General features: G+C 42.4%; 1 protein-coding gene across 1 annotated transcript in view; it reads left to right on the forward strand.

The window, feature by feature from the left end:
• The first annotated feature begins 269 nt into the window (after positions 1-269).
• CLVS2 (clavesin 2) overlaps positions 270-17,162 on the forward strand; it is a 56,204-nt gene continuing 39,311 nt past the window's right edge. Inside the window, exons 1-2 of the mRNA XM_064413059.1 lie at positions 270-1,407; positions 9,964-10,138. Coding sequence (XP_064269129.1) covers positions 1,019-1,407; positions 9,964-10,138 — 564 coding nt within the window. The 5' untranslated portion in view covers positions 270-1,018. The remainder of the gene's footprint in view (positions 1,408-9,963; positions 10,139-17,162) is intronic.

The following is a 17,162-nucleotide window of genomic DNA, read 5'->3' on the forward strand; positions in this document are numbered from 1 at the left end:
ACCACCATCTCCATCCGCACAGCCCCGGCGCCGGCGGCGCGGCGCTGCAGACGCGCCCTGCTCCGCCGCCGGGAGCCCCGCACGCCGCGGGCCGCGCTGCGGGAGCGGCGGAGCGCCCGCCCCGCGCTGCCTCCGCGCCGGGGGCGCGCCCGAGCGGCAGCGGGCCCGGGCGGGGGCGCGCACAAGGCGGGGCCGCGCAGCGGGCAGCCCCGCGCCGGCTGGTGCCGTCTGCGAGCGGGGCGGGAGCGGAGGAGGGCGCGGGAGGGGGGCACGAGCATCCTCCGGGCCGAGGCTCCGTTTGGCTTTCCGGCGAGCGGGAGGCAGCTGTACCGGCGAAGTACCTGCGGATCGGCTTTCCTCCTCCTCGCTGGCTTCTTTCAGTTTGGTGGTGGTGGTGGAGCTTTTTTTTTTTTAATTTTTTTTTTCCACATTCTTAACCCTCCCTCAAATCCAGGGAGACGCTTCTGAAGCGGGGTGACCGCTGATCTTACGTAAATGGTGCTGCTCCGGGGAGGGCATCTCCCCTGCCAGCCGCGGGCCAGGGGAGCATCCTCGGGCGCCGCTCGCCCTGCCTAGCCACCGGGCTCCTCGCTGCCGCCCTGCCCGAGATCCGCCCCGGCAGCGGCACCGGCGGGGGCGGGCGGTGAGCAGCAGCCGGCAGCCCGCAGCCCCGTTCCCGGCGTGTTTCGGCGCCTCCGCGGACCGGCTGCGGGGATGATGCGGCGCGTTGGACCCCGCGGCGGGGAGGGCGCTATGTCAGAGAGATAACGCGCCTCCGCCCGCAGCCCGGGGGCAGTCTCGGTGCCAGCCCCCGCCGGGACCCGGCTGCCGGGGAGCCGCTGGCAGCTCGGCGGACGGACTGGCCGCGGCGGCGGGGCTGGGGAGCGGCGGGGCGAGGCCCGGCGCGGCGGCGGAGCGGCGGGCGGCCGTGCCGGGGCAGCCCGCCTCCGGGGGGCAAGCGGCCGGGAGGCTGAGGAGCGCAGGCAGCAGAGCCGGGGAGGAGGAGGAGGGCAGCGCCATGACTCATTTGCAGGCAGGTCTCTCCCCGGAGACTCTGGAGAAAGCCCGGCTGGAGCTGAACGAGAACCCCGACACCTTGCACCAGGACATCCAGGAGGTGCGGGACATGGTCATCACCCGGCCGGACATCGGCTTCCTCCGCACCGACGATGCCTTCATCCTGCGGTTTCTGCGGGCCAGGAAGTTTCAGCACTTCGAGGCGTTTCGCCTCCTGGCCCAATACTTTGAATATCGACAGCAGAACCTGGACATGTTTAAGAGCTTCAAGGCCACAGACCCGGGCATCAAGCAAGCGCTGAAGGATGGTTTCCCCGGCGGGCTGGCCAACCTGGACCACTACGGCAGGAAAATCCTCGTCCTTTTTGCTGCCAACTGGGACCAGAGCAGGTAAAAGCAGAGCCACTCGCCCACCTGAACCCCTTCTCCCCCCGGGCAATGCGTGGGAAAGCGGTGCCAGCGGAGAGGGAGAGAGGGTGGGCAGCAGGGACACACCCGGCGCTGCCCACAGGGGGCTGGGCAGCAGCCTGGAAGGCAGAGGGAGAGAATAAAGGAGAAATACGTTTTGTGGCTTAGGGCCCTTTCAAGCAGTTCATCCTTTGGGGTGTGAATTTTGGGAGGCAGGTGGACACTGCTGGAGTGCTCTTCTCAACTGTCTGCTAGGAGGTTTACACCCTTCTGCCTCCCCTCAGCCGAAGTGAGCTGGCACGGAGATGATGTGCTTATCCCCCAGACAAAGGCTGGTTGCACTCTCGGTTGGTCTTTCTGTTTCAGCACACACAGAGCTGCTCAGGTGACACGGGAGAAAGTGGGAGATGCTGTGTGTAAAACAGGAGTATGGCTTTTAAGCTGAAAAGTTTGCCTGTGTAGGAAGCTGAGACTCTGAATCCTTTTCCTCAGCTGAAGAAAGCTCTTCCTGAGCCACCTAGAAATGCCAGGATGGAAGTTTCTGTAACCAATTCTTTTTCCACTCATGATGCTCTCAATGTCAATTCTCTGCATAATAATCTGAGTACACAAAGCTTTGATAGCAAATTGAAGACTAGTCTGTAGAACAGTTTGTGATCTTTTTTTTGGGGCTACTCTAACCTGCTGATGATTTAGTAGGGTGACCCAAGAGCTGTCTTCCATCAAGGCCTTTTTTAGCAATTGGCTTGATATTATGTCACACTATTTGTTTATTCTAAATACATTGTGGGGGTGTCATGCTCAGTTTCTCCTGCAGTTTAAAATTATAACCACAAAAATGGCTTGATTTCGGTACATTTAAACTCTCTAAAACCTGCTTCTGTGAGCACTGCACTGTTTTCTTCGGCTCCCAACCTGAGTGCAGGTTTAAGATCTGATTTCTTACTTTTCAGTGAGAAAACTTAGAACCTTCTAAGTTGCCATCTTTATTCTAGTCAACATAGTGCTGAGTGTTCAGTGCAGATATCTTCAGCTCAGCTACTTTGGAACTTTGGGGGGACTCAAACAACTGTCAGTGTGGATAGAAAGGACAAAACCTTGGTGAGAGGCATGTTTAAGTTTGACCTTTAAATGTTTGTTTAGCTGTCCTCTTGTGGGCTGTGTGGATTGCCATCACAGGGAGCATTCCCACAGCTCCCTGCCCCGGCTGGTGCTACGGCTGTGGACAGGTCTCTCTCCAGAGGGATGCTGGCCCACCTTGGCTTTCCTCTCCTTCAGACATGCCAGCCACACCCACACTGTCTGTGGGAGAAATTTTCTGTCCCTTGCTAACCCATGAATCAAGTCTTGGGACTAGGAGAAAGTTGTCTGGCCCAAATAAAAACTGCCCACAGCCAGGGTAACGACTAGAAAGGGTGGATGAATATATGCAGAGCTGGGACCAGCGTACCTTTTCTACTTTGTTTTTCTAGCAGATGGAGCATAAAAGCTGAGTGAAGAGCAGTGGTGATGAGGCTAAGGACTCACTGACTGTGTTTCCTTTCCCAGATAAGGACCTTCCTTGTTTCCCACATAAGGACCAGGTCAACTTTTAATTTCAAAAATGACTCCACAAAATCTTAAAAATCCCTGAAGGAAAAATTAGCGAAGAAACACATGTTTAGGACTTTTATTAAGTTGTGTCTATGATGAAGAAGTTCCCTTGTTAAAGGTAGCATGACCTACTGTATACTGTTGTTTCTTATTAATGGAAAAATCCTAAACCTTTGTGTGATGCTTTTCATACTACTTGACTAGTAATAGAAGAAAGAATAGTCAATAGTCACAATAGTCAAAAGAATACCAAGAATTCAAGTGCAGAGATAAAGTAGCATTTTAAATAATAATTGCCATGTACAAAGAATAGGTTTATTTTCTTCTTGATGCTGGATATGCTGATATTTAAAATACATGAGCTCACCTGACACAGCAATGAATTTATTTTGGTTTTTTCATGAATTCCTATTGGTATGATTAATACTATTTATGCTATGACACCAAAGTGGCTGGGGTTCACTAGAGTGCTTAATGGATGTGTTTGCAATTGGGTGCCTACTGCTTTTGAGCACTGCATGCTCACGGCACGCCTCTTCTCTGGGGAGAGGGATTTGTTTTCATGCAGACCACTCAGACAAAGCAGAGAGAGCTGAAGCCCAGCTGCGGGGAGTGGCTTGCCCCAAGGCACATGACAAGTCAGTGACACATCTGGGAATGGAGCTAGGTCACTTTCTTTTCTAATTAATTTAGTGCCTTCCATTATCTGCTGCTCAGTGGCTGAACCTGGGGAGCACTGTGGGACTTATGCCTGGGCTGCTATGCAATATGTCTCAAGCTTGTGCCTTAACTGACTTGAGATCTTGCAGTACATAACCCAGTGTTTCTCTTACAGCAACAATAGGAGAATTACTTATTGAAGCCTGAATGGTTAGGCTCTCTTTGTGTGCTTCATAAACTAAATTAATAGAGCACAGCAAACCTCCAGTTTTATCATATATGTGCAAATTATTATGGCCAGGATGTAACAAATAGAAAAAAAAAGTTCCAATTTGTTATTTAAATGAATAGCAGACATACTAGAGATGATTTATATAGCACTGTCAGTCTATGATTTACATAGTTCCAATTAGAAAGAAAAGTGTGGGAGGCAAAAAATTTCTGTGGTAAAACAAGCCTGTGTACTAGATGTTAAATCATTAAATTAAAGCAGGGCCTGAAAACTGTACCAGCTGTCCTGCCATCTGAACAACCCAATCAGACATGTATTTACAACAAACAAACAAAAAAGGAAAGGTGAAAGATAATGGGCTCACTAGCCCAGCAGTTTTTCAATGTGATCCAGCCTAACTCTCCACCCTGTCTATTAGGGGGAAAATGAAGGTCAGTGGCATTCCTGCCAGGAAGCTGGATAGCACTCAGGGAGGGATCAGCCTTCACTATTAGCTTCCAGATTGTTGATTCTTAACTACATTTGGCTTGTAGGTGTCTATGTGCTTTTGAAGACTCCCTTTCTCCTAATGTGTCCAGCTGGTAAAGTTTTTTTTCAGTTAATAGAGCAGTTCACTTCAGCTCTCAGCTGCAAGAGATCTGCTGTCATGCATGGTCTTGTGTATTCTTCCTGGCACCTGGACACACATTCCCCAGGAATATCAGTCTGTTTTGATGTTTTGTATTTGAAACCTTTGTGGTATTAATCATCTCAGGTTTTTCTCTAGCAAGTGCATTAGAAAAGTGAAATGGTACCTAGTTCTGTTGGTGTCACAGTGACCCAGTCAGCTCGCACCATCCTCAGTGAATATGAAAATCCTCTGCACTCATTTACTGCAGGTTCTGCTGTTGCATCAGACAGTTTGCAACAGGGCAAAGACACAGAGTCCATGGGTTTGCTTTCAAAACTAGGCTTTCACATGCACAAGTGATAGAAACTTTTCCCTGTGTTAAATGAAAGTTTAACTTCTGTAGCTATGAGGAGGCTGGTCTGCTCCTCAGCTCACAATAAACAACAGGCAACATGGCAAGGTATTTTTCAAACTCTGATGGAGGCAGCATGACAAAATAAATAGAAATGCTAACAGTAGTAACATATAAACAGTAAAGAAAAAGCCCCAACTGTTTAGCAAAGTCAGTTTTTGTTTGGAAGTTATATCTTCCAAATGATAACTATTAACTAGTGTAAACCCTGTCATTTTTGCTACAGTTACTCCCACTGACTGATGCTGTTTTATTGTTTCCTAGTTTTCTCCCAGGTATCCCTATCTGCCTATCATCACCTGTATTTAAACTGTAGGGGTTTTGGCTAGGGACCTTTATGATCAATGTAAAATTTAGATCAGCTGAATCTTCATCTGTGGCTGTGACTGTTAGACACTAGGCTAATATGTGGCATAATGAATGGTATTAAATTGGAATTTAAAAGCTAATCTGGTAAAACATTTGAAGCTATATCTATTTTTTCTTTGCATTTTTTGTAACAATGGTGGTGCTTTTTGTATTTAGAATAAGGTCTCTTCAGGGCATGCTGCCACTATTTAAGCAGAATAGCCATAAGAGAACTCTCAATCCCCCATCTTCTCAGCATTCAAATCTGTACCCAGCCTGACAAACCAAGAAGATATGAGACATCAATTTCAAAGTACTCCTTTGTGTATCTTGAGGGCTCCCGTTTTGGTGAAATTCTAAAAATATTGAGCCAGAACAGTACCTTAGAGATGGGATGATGGCTCACAGACTTGACCAGTTTTCTCTTTTAAATCAGAGTGGCACAAGAGCTCATTTGACAGAAGTCTTTTCTGGTCCAAATGGTGAGGAGCTTAAAATACAGACTGTGCATTCTTTATGTGTTTCAGACCTTCAAGAGACATATGGGTGAAATTCAAGCAAAGGAGACTTACTATTTATCTCTTCTAGTTCCCATCCTGAGAGGCAGATTTATGCCATTCAGTCCTAATTCTCAAAATTACTTCAAATTTCTTTCTTTTAAGGAGGACATGACAAATAGCCATAGAGATAGTAGGGCAACTCTGCTGAATCAGATTATCTGTTATTCAGGGCAAAAGTGAATTGACTGGAACCAGAATCTGGTTTAACAGATGATATGGTTGATGCCACTCATCATCAAGAGCATAAAGTATTGAAAACAGCTGACACAGCTGAGTTTGACATGAGACATCTGTACCCTGCATTCTCCCTGTCTCTTTTCTTCATGTTGGCCTGGTGGAGATTGCAGTGGATGCATACAAGAGGATGCATAGACCACATCACTTAGAGGTAAAGGTGAAAGGTCCTGGTGAAATATTACCAAGAGTTGACAGCCATGTCTTCCAGACTGTTTTCCAAGAAATCCTTGGAAATACATTGAATCTGTTCATGTCCCACAAAAAAAGTGTCATATAACTTTTCTGTAAAAGGGAAATTGCTGCCACTGTTGAATTACAGGAGAGTGGGATGCTCAGTAAATTGTTTGAGGTCTTCTGTTCTTGACAAATAAAGACCCCAGTGAGGCATTTCCCTTGAAAGCTGTGTACTGTTGGTATGGAAATGGTAGCTGTCCCAAAGCATTTGAAAGAATCACTGTCGGTGTGGCTGTTCACTTGTCACACCTTCTCAGGCTCTATTACTTTCAAGTCAACCTGAATGAAAAATTTCAAGAGGTAGCAGAGTATGTCTTGCACACCAGTCCGTGCTTCAGTCAGTCTCGAACTAGGACTCACATAAAAAAGGAACATTAAGAGTGCATTATATATGTGATAACATATTTCCAGCATTTGTTACTCACATTAATAACAGGACAAAAAAACTTGCCCAAGTTTTCCATTGAATTAAGCATGGTTCTATAAATAGAAGGCATTAAATACATTTAAATTAACTGTGAGTTTTTGATTATTCCAGCAATTAGTAATATCTTGCTAGCTACAATATGTCCCATAAGAGTCTGTTTAAACAAGTGAATGCAACTGGATTTAGCCATAAATAAATTAGGATTTATTTATTCACAGCCTAACTTCAAGCTGCTACAGAACATGCACTGTAGCCAATTGGGCCCAGCACACCCTACATATCTGGCAGCACTGGGGAAAGTCATTAGAGAACTGGTGCCAGGGCAAAATGAGTAGCTTGCTGTTACTTCAGTACATGTTTTTACTTAGCACAGACTGGTAAGAGTAAAACAGAACCATCTTCCCCTCTGACTGTACACCACAGTCTCTTCAAATTAAAGGCTAATATTTTCTTTTTTTTTTTTTCCTTCAAAGTAGAAAGGCAGTCAAAGCTGCCTTGGACCAAATATATTTCACTAGTTTGTCCTGTTTTTCTCATTTTTGACTGGTCATATTTCTGTATCTGTATGGGAGGTAATTTCAGTGTGGAACAGGAGTTTCAGCAACAAAACTGAGTAATTTTTTACATCTTTTTACATAGAATTTTGATTTTCTTAAAGTCCAGCCAGGGATGGAGAGCATTTTATGGCAGAGCCTGTGCATCCTCGTGCTGGCACAAACAGTGGTAGCCGTGAGGTGAAATGTCAGACAACGTGGGGCTGGAATGGATTAAAGATGAGTCTTTGATCAAATAACTGTGTGCTGTGTGAAAGCGTCTGTGCTCTTTCTTCAATTATGTTTATGCTTGAGCTGCTTAGCTGATACTTTCAATACTCAGCGTTTTGCACCACCTCAGATTTCATCTACCACACCAGGTTTACATTTTTGGCTTGCCTTAGCATGTGTTCAGAGTAAAAGCTGCTTTGAATACTCGCTAATGGATTTGTCTGTTTTTCTGGTGCTCTGTACTGTAAGTAAGGTATTGAAACCAAGAGAAGAGATCCAGTAGAGAACGAATAATAGCTCCTATCTTCAATTAATTGCCCTGAAGGGTATTTGAGGTGGAAAGCTTGATTGTTAGTGACATGTCCCTGTGTACTCCTGATGTAGCTTTTTAGACTTTAAGAATACTTCAGGTACCTCCCTCTGGCAGAAAGTGTTCTTTGGTTTTAGCAGGACCTGTTTTGTGCAGGATTCTCTCTTATTTTCACTGAGTAAACATAAATATTATTGTTGTTGTGGACTGTATTTCTTAGACTAGACCTATAATAGGAGTTATGGTGGTGGTGAATATGCCACAGGGTTGTGGAGACCTAGCCCCTGTGACTGTTTTTTACTCTCTGTGGCAGCTGAAATCTTGTTCCCATTGCTGCCTGACAGTTTTCCATTTACTTAAATGAATTAAACACATAATTAGGTGTATCTCTGCGTGCATACATCTTGTATTGGACTCTTAGGTATACATTAAAAAAGCATGTTTGTGTCAGTCTTAGACAGCTGACTGACCTCATATACAAAGAATCTTTATGTCTGATGTACCAGATTTCTAGCAAACTTGTGCGACTAGGAAGCTGTTAATCCAAGGCATGTGAAGTCTCCTTAAGCTCCTTAGGGAGAACATTAGAGATGTACATCTGGAACTTGGGACCCTTATTCTGGGACTGAATGTAAGGTTCTGCATTGTGGAGTCCTTCTGGAGAATGGGACAACTTAAATGTCAGGTGGGGTGGAGGCTAATTTTAGAATTGAACATTTTTAATGTCTATTCCATGTATGAGCTGTGGTCAAAATTGTCTTCAGACCAAGGCATTCCAAACTTCCTGTAAACCTTAGATCTCAGAAAAGTAGAGCATTAGAAAAGAGCAAAATCTCAGAAAAGTTCAAAGGAGTGAATATGAAACATTTTATCCCTGTCAATCAAACAAAATTAAAAAAAAAATAGTATCTCCAAAATGAAGAGTTTTGTCTTTACAAAATTATTTTTAATGCTTCCCTTAGTGTTTTCTGGGGAAAAGACACTTTCTCCTGCTCAGATATTATATCCCTTTCCTATGAATGCATAATTGGGAAGTTCACTGAGTTTTAGTTGGCTAAATAAACAAAGATGGAAAGATGTGAGGAGTCAGCTACAACAGATTAATTTCATTTGTGTTATTTCCTTTTGCAGATATTTTCAAAATATAGTTATGTCCACAACAGAGCAGTGTACTCATTGTATTAAAGTAAGTCAAATTCAGTATAATTTGATTTAATTTCTAAGAAGGCACACATGCTCCTTTCTACATATGCAGAATTGTGAAGAATTCTCCAGGGACTCACATTTTTGAAAACTTCTGTTTGATGCCATCATGGGAGACATTTAAAGGGCCTTGCTTAAAAATATCTGTACACTGAATATTTAACTCTTTAATTTCTGGAATATTTGTATTTCTGATATTTTTCAGGTTTAACTTTCTAGTACCTCATTTCATATTGTGTTTATGTCTATTTTGGTAACTGTTTATAAAATTTTACAATCCTGGAATGGTTTGGTTTAGAAACGACCTCAAACATCATCCAGTTCTAATCCTCCTGCCACAAGCAAGGGAGCCTTCAGTAAATTATCACCTCAAAGCCCTAGTGTGTGTTACCTACTGCTTTTAAGATCCTTGAATAATCAGGCTTCACTACTTGTGGATTTTAGAGAAAAAATTACACAGAGAGTGGGATGATGGAGAGCATGTGGAAATTCCCAATTTTAGTTGATAATTTTTTAGGACCTATTATTTCATTTCCTTAGGAAAATATAGGAGGAAACTTTGGATCTATGCTTCTGGTATTAGTCTCAGGTTTTGGTATCCTTGTGATTTTAGAAAAATACAATTTGTGTAGAAGCTATTATACAGACATGTAATTCCACATAAGGATACTAAGGCAGCTTAGGATACTACAGAAAATTTCAAATTTGTTTTTGATGTGTTACATTCTTGTAGTTTGTTCTGGCTGGCTGATGGTCTATAGGTACATGATCCTACTCCAGTAGATGAGCTCAATGAATTGAGCTTTTGAGGATTTCCCAGCTTCAGGCGCTTCTGAGGACACATTTGCAGTCTGATTTAAACTTTTGACAAAGGGAGACTACTCAGAACTTCTCCATCTCTGTGGTTGTTGCTTCTTTCCTAACCAAATCTCCTCTTCCCATTCTCAGGTACACACTGGTGGATATTCTGCGTGCCATACTTCTTTCTTTAGAAGCCATGATAGAAGACCCCGAGCTGCAAGTGAATGGATTTGTTTTGATTATAGACTGGAGCAACTTCACCTTCAAGCAGGCCTCCAAGCTCACACCAAGCATGCTTAGATTAGCCATAGAAGGCCTTCAGGTAACATTATTATTTTCTTTCTTTTCCTAATTCTTCTTCATTTTTCAGTTCATTACAAATCTAGGTTGATAAAAAAGACCGAAGCAAAACAAAATTCCAACAACTTATGAATAGCAAGGCTATTAACACCTTAACGTGTGGGTGTACAGGCAAGCTGCTTGTGACAAAAGTGTGAATTCAGTCAGCTAACTGCAGTAACTCCTGATGTGTAGGCTCCTTCCTTGCTATAAATATGAGGTAATGTTTTTGTCTTTATTCCAAAGTGCATGGCTTTCTGTAAATTCAGATGGTAGCTCCTGCAGCAGGAAGTTAGAAGTAATCAGTTCATGTTGTAATTATGCGCAGGGCTAATGAAATAGGGCTTGCTGCTGCCATGCCAGGCTGGCTTTTTTTGTTGATTCTTTTGGAGACAGGCTGTACATCATTTGTCATGAAAGTGAGGGGCCCTGTGATTGGACAGTTAGCTGGGACTATTTATTTACTCAAAGTTCAGCATGTGCTTGGCTCTTTTTCTTGGTCAAGATTAATCTGAGCAGCAGCCTCTGGGATTGAGTATGCAGTGATTTAAATTCTTTTCACCTCATTGTAAATGCACTTTACATGGCACAGGCACATTGGTGAAAAGGATACTGCATAACTCGCATCTGTTTCCCATGGTGTTTTATTGTTGTTAAAATGAGAAACTAAAATGGTTAAGGTAGTTGTTTTCTGTACAGCCACAGTTACCATGTTAAAAATATCTGTAATTCACTCCTGTGGCAGTGTGCCTTGCTTTTAGGAGGACATGTATTCTTTTTCTGTGATGTTTCTATAATTTATAAATTTTTGTTACTCATAAAGCAAAATAACAGCCTTACCTTTGAACTTTTTTTCCTGTGATAGTGTGATTTCTGAAGAAACTTGTATAGCAGTGATACAAAGTTTTGATCTAACTGATGAAATGGCTCAACTAGTATTCGGCCTGCTGTTGTACACAGAAGGGTAGTGACATGAGGCAGAGGTCTCAGTTCTCATTTTGTTGTGTTTCCTTATGCAACAGTGTGATTTCATCGTCTTCACAACTACCTTAGAAGGCAGCAGAGAGACCTGTGCTCTAGAAGTGCTGCATTTCCTTTTATTGCTTTCAAAGTTGTTTTCTTTTTTGTGCTGTTTTCAAAGTTAGCCATTGTTTTCTGGTTTAGAACATGAGCAAATGCATTAGTGGTCTTTGTTTTCAAATGATGGTGTTTCTTCTTGGGCATTATTCAGAGATGGTTATTTTGAAGAGAGCTGCAGTGAATAATTGTATATGAAAGTAGGAGGGGTGACCTACTAAACTTCAGGTGGGCTCTGAGACTCAGCATTCTCCTGCCATCGATTGGTTCATGACTGAATTGAAGACTTGTCCTTTGTCTTATAGAACTTACCCATGCCCCCAGCTTTGTAGTTTCAAATATTCCAAGTCTGATGGCCAGCACATATGGCACCATTTTGTGCCCACTGTCTTCAGTGCTGTTTACTGCAGAGATGCAAAAGTGGGTGTGAAATACTCCAGAAGAAAGAAGGAAAAGGCATTTTAATGACTGCCTTTTATTTTGGAGGAAGATGCATAGCGAAAACATCATTCTGAATGATGTCAAAGTAAAAGGTGCTTAATCAGGTAGAATGAAAGAGAACAAGAAAAACTCACATTATTTATTTATGATCTTTGTAAATACTTTCTATTTAATCAGAGAAATGAAATTTATTTTGGCTTATAAGATTTAATAGGGCTCAAGATGCTGAACTTTACCATTTGGAGAATTTAAATATTTGTGTTGCTTAGGCAGAAGAGGACAGTGAGAGTAGGATTAGTGACCACTGAATTTGATGTTAACCAAATCCCTTTGCCTCCTGAATGAAACCTACTGAATTTGCCTTATATTTGCTTAGCTTCCATGGTGAGCAGAATATTCAATATGGTATGTACCATAGACTTTACAAGCTATGGTGTTTTTGGGGTTTTCACAATGGCTTAATGTTTGAGAAATTGCTTTTGAAAGTAAGAGAAGTAAATATACAGTTTTCTTCTGTATAGAAGAAGATGAGTTCTGGTATATACTTTGTCTGCTTATGTGTTAAAAGGGAGTGTGAAAAGAATGATACCCCAAACTTACTTGTATGAATTAGGAAAACTTCCTAGGTATCTGTTTCCAGGAAAAGAGACTTTTGATCATGGGATTTACAGGACAGTGCCTGTCTGTAATCTGATGTGAAATTCTAGCATATCCATCGCAACAGTGCTGTGCCAAGCAATTGGTGCAGTGTAGGTCACTGCTGATTTGTAGGACAAATGGTTTTGCTAGACAAGAAGAAAACTTCATGTGGAGGTGGGGGCACTCAGCCGGGACTCTTGTTGCTCCAGTCCTGGCTCATACACTGGCTGTGTGCTTTTGGAAAAAAGGAACAACACTCTCCCTTGCAGATGCTTGTGCCTACAGCACTCCTGTTGCTCCTCATCATGGAGAAGGAGGATTTTCACTTAGAGCTCCTACTTCTTCCCTAGTGTCAAGTCAGAAGGAAAATATTTTTTGAGAGCTGGAACACATGCCTAGACTTTAGGACTTTGTGTTGACTCTCCCTACTTACTCAGTATGTGGATGTTTGTGAGTTCCACTCTTTAGGTGCCCACTTTTCCCCGTTCATTGATTTCTGTAGCCAGCCACTGATTTTGGGCTTGTGAAGAAGCTCATGTTACTCAGCAGTGGTGCTCCTGAAAGCAGGGAGTGTTAACAGCCTTGTGTGCTTCAATACCTGAGTGCCTGATAAGGTCTCTTTCAAATACTTTACAAAAATTTACATCCTTCACCAGTAATGGGTTGCAATCTCTGTGCTTTAGCTATTTTTCCAGTAGAAGAGAGAACTTTTGGGAGCTCTGAAGAAAGCCAGTCCTAAATATCTGTAAATGGTGATGAACTCTGAGCAAAAAGCCCAAAATGTAGTTGGTTTCTGTATAAGGAACAATTAAATTGGCTGGAATTCGTCTGGATGGAAGAAGAAAAACTGTAGAGGAAAGTACAGAGATCTGTGAAACCATAGAATCATTCAGCTTGGAAAAGATCTCAGAGGCTTGGGAGATCTAACCTCCTCCTTAAAGCGGGGTCCCTTATGAGGTCAGACCAGGATACAAAAAAGATCATGGGTGGCTGGAGAGAGTGGACAAGCTGCAGATGTTATTTATTATTTACATTTTAAGAAATGGGCATCATCAGGTGATACTAGGAGGAGGCCTGGCTCTTTGTAAGACACCTTTGTACAACATCTGGGTAACTTGTGGAACTCTGTGCCATGAGGAATTCTGGATGCTTAAATTTTAGCTGTGTTTAGGGAAAATGAAAAGAGAGATGAACTGAGGATTGGTAAATACATAAAAACCAAATCACAGTTCAGAATTCCTTAGGCTGTACAAAATTGGATATGAGGTGGATGCTGAGTGGAAATAATCACATATGTTGTCCGAGTTGTAACTGCTTTAGGCTCTCTGTTTTGGCCTCTGTTAAGGACAGGATATAAGGCTAGGTGGACTTTTTGTCTGAGATGATAAAGTCAGGTTTGTATATTCCTCTCCATTCCCCATTCTGAAAACCTGGCTTTTGTTTTACTGCTTCTGGCACTGCCCTGACCCCTGCTACCAAAACACCCAGCTGAGAACTCCTGAGAAGAAAGAGGGATGAAGTTCTTGGTATGATTATTTTCTTTGTGGTAGTCCATTTTCACATAAATCCCTATATGGTCTTTTTAAATTTTTTTTTAATTTTTATTATCAAGACAGCAGTGTTTTCATAAGACAGGTGAAAACAGTTTCAAAGACTGAAAATTCAATTTGAAAATTACATTGAAAGTTGGAATTATTATTAACTCTGACAGCTTTGGGGGTAATTATAATTGAATTTTGCAAAATGGAACACTATAGGTATGCATGAAGCACATGAACTGATTAACTGATATTTAGTATTCTAAAACCTGGACCACTAATTCCTTCTTAAATATTGATTTCTATTTAGTGCATAAAAGTAGTTGCATGCATGACAGATTTTTTTCATGCATGTTTTCACTCGGTCAGGCTGTACATCTCAATGCTTTGTAAAAGTGTGTAGTTGGCTGAATGTGAATGCTTCTCCTCTAGTTAAAAAGCTGGTGGAAAAGAGACCATACACATTTAAATGGGGAGCTGAGCATATGTGGACAGTCAGCATTGTTGCAGAAGACAGAAGACTCTTGCTTCTGGGACAAGGGTGTTTGGGAGAAACAGTGATGGTGTTATGGGGGACAAGGCAGGTCTTTTAACTGTGTCCTTTTTTTTTTTTTTTTTTTTTTGTGGTAACAGAGGAAGGCTTCATAAGCTAAAACAAACTCAGTGCTGTAAAAATGAAAGCAAAACAGAAAGTTAATGAAGGCAGCATCCTTGCAGCTACAATTACTTTCCAAAACGTCTTTCACACAGCTGTTCCTTGTGAGCTGTAGGAGCAATACCCCCAGCCAGATTTGCTGCAGCAGTGCAAGGTGGAAGTACCAGACACAGACCATGTAGAGTCTGATGATGAAAGTGACAGGACTTCCTACTCCCATTTTCTTTAAGTGTGAACTCTATCAGTGTCTTGCAGGGAATCTTGCTGAACATTAGGGTTGGTTCAGCAAGCACAGAGTGCTTAAACTTTGCCACCTGGTTCTGGACTACATGTATGCGACCAGCATGCTGCAGTGCCAAGGATTCCTAAGATAGGAACTTCCAGAACCAAGGATGCCTCTGGAAACAGTATCATGACTTCATATAATTACATGGTCACATGCTTCATGCAGTGCATAAGATTGTTAATAATGAGCTGAAGGAACAGCTTGTACTGGCAGTGAGCAGCAGTGAGCTGCAAATCACAAAGCAGAGCTTTAAATGTTTTACATCCAGACTTAAAACCGTCCACTCCTCTCACTCAGTGCTTGAATTCTCTACCATTTTTTGAGAACATGGTCCTGACACTTCACATTGGCAGAATATTAAAAAGTAGCAGACTCAAAATTTAATGGGAGTACCTTCCATTTTTAGGAAGTCTAGTAAATAATTTAATTCAGGTTGTGTTTTTTTTTTTTTTTTTTTTTTAAATCAAAGAATTAAGTTGTTTGTAAAGGCTGGGGTCCCCTGAGCCCAGGACTTCCTGGAGAACAGAGGGATGTGCTTATAAACAGCATAATTTCATACCAGTTCAACTCATGTTCAGTAGCAACAGCAGTTAAATGGGATATTTTTCCTAAGAGCTTGTTATTTTCAAGAGTTTGCTGACACTTGGTCTTCCTTACTTGTATAAAGACCATAAAAAGGCTTACCAGCAATTTACTGTAGAAACAGGGTGGACTGGAAGTGATTGTTATTTCTAGTTCCTCACCTGCTGTGTGGATGGACTTGACCTGCTGGGTGAGAAAGGTCTTTATGACCATAGCTCGAGTTCAGCTACAAACAGGCATGTCTGTGTAGACACAGACATTATTCAGTGTGGTCCCAGTTTTTAACCTGTTATCTGAAGGCAGAATAATTAATTCCTTTGCTAGATTCTTTTATGATGCTCATGAAAAAAAATGGTTGAATGCCTTTGGACTGTTGATTTATGTATTCTCACAAGCACATTTTTAGATGAGGGGATACCATAATCTTTTTTTCTTATTATTTTTCTATTCCCAACTGAGAATAATTCCACTGAAAGGTTACTGTAAAGTGTTTCCTAATTTGGGGTGCCTACTGTGACACGCTGTGGTCTGATTTTCAGTCACAGTTTATATATTTGGAGTCCAGCTGCCATTTATTTTTGATCAGAAGGATTCAAGATTTTAGTCTTGATCTTGAGTGCCCAAGCCAGGAGTCTGAATTCTAACATGGCTAAATTAAGAGCTTCTCATTAGATTCTCTTTGAATGCACATAGTGGCACGTGGGCTGCCACCTCTGAAACAAATGAGAAGCAGCAGCAAACTAAACTCTCCTTTCCCCCCAAGAAACTCTGCTCTGTGGCATCTTACTGAAAACTGCAAGGAAGCTTAATGGAGTTAAATAGCCACCCTCCAAACATTGCTGCTGGAGCTAGTGGAGTATCTGCCTGCAGTAGGTTGTCATCCTCCGTGTGAACCTGAACAAAGACAGACAGAGGGCACTTTGCCAATGGTTTGCAGATATTTGCTGTAAGCAAGGCGTTGTGGGGAGCTTGGCTTTTGTTCAGACACTTTGATCTAACTGGCATAGACTCTTCTGCTCGTTCCTCCTGCCCTTTTTGCTCTGAGCAGGCTTTGCCACAGTTCTGCTGTTTCCCCAGTTCCTCAACCCACATTGTCTTATTTTGTACTAGTCTTCACTGATGTGGCTTTTTTTGTCTCTATTCTGATGGCATCCTCTAAAACCTCAGTCACCATAGATGACTGCATGGCACATTAAGTTCATCCTAGACTCCTTAGGAGATTTCAGCCTTTTGTAATCTCACCGGACACACACTCTCCACATCTGGCTTGCAATCACCTTCAAACTTCCCATCTCCACATCTTCTTTTAACCAGTGTTCTTCCCCTTGCTCTTCATAACAGTCATGAAAGTAGCACTGGAGAGAGTCCTGATCTGTTCACATACCAAGTGAATCCTTTAAACACCAGCTGTTGAGGAAACTCCTTTCAGTTCCTCAAACCAGAGCTGGCCTGCTTGGAACATATGACTCGCTGCTCATGGGGCGAGGCAGGAGACATTGGGAGCTTCTGAGGGTGTTATTGGAATGACATGGCATGATCTAGAAAAAGAAAATTTTTTTAAAAAAATCTGACATTCTCTTCTACTCAACAAAGTATATGTGGTTAGTGTAGAAACCAATGAAAATGTTAATAGTTGACATTTTTCCATCAGTTCTGTCAACAGACAAAAACATTCAAATAAAATTATTGCATCTTGAGAGAAGGAAAATACAAAAGACTCATACATGAGGATTGCTTCTTTCTTGAGCTTTTGCTAAATGCTATCCACTTTTCTATTTTTCTTCTTTTT

The sequence above is a fragment of the Passer domesticus genome, chromosome 3 (assembly GCF_036417665.1).
Source record: "Passer domesticus isolate bPasDom1 chromosome 3, bPasDom1.hap1, whole genome shotgun sequence".
Taxonomy (NCBI): domain Eukaryota; kingdom Metazoa; phylum Chordata; class Aves; order Passeriformes; family Passeridae; genus Passer; species Passer domesticus.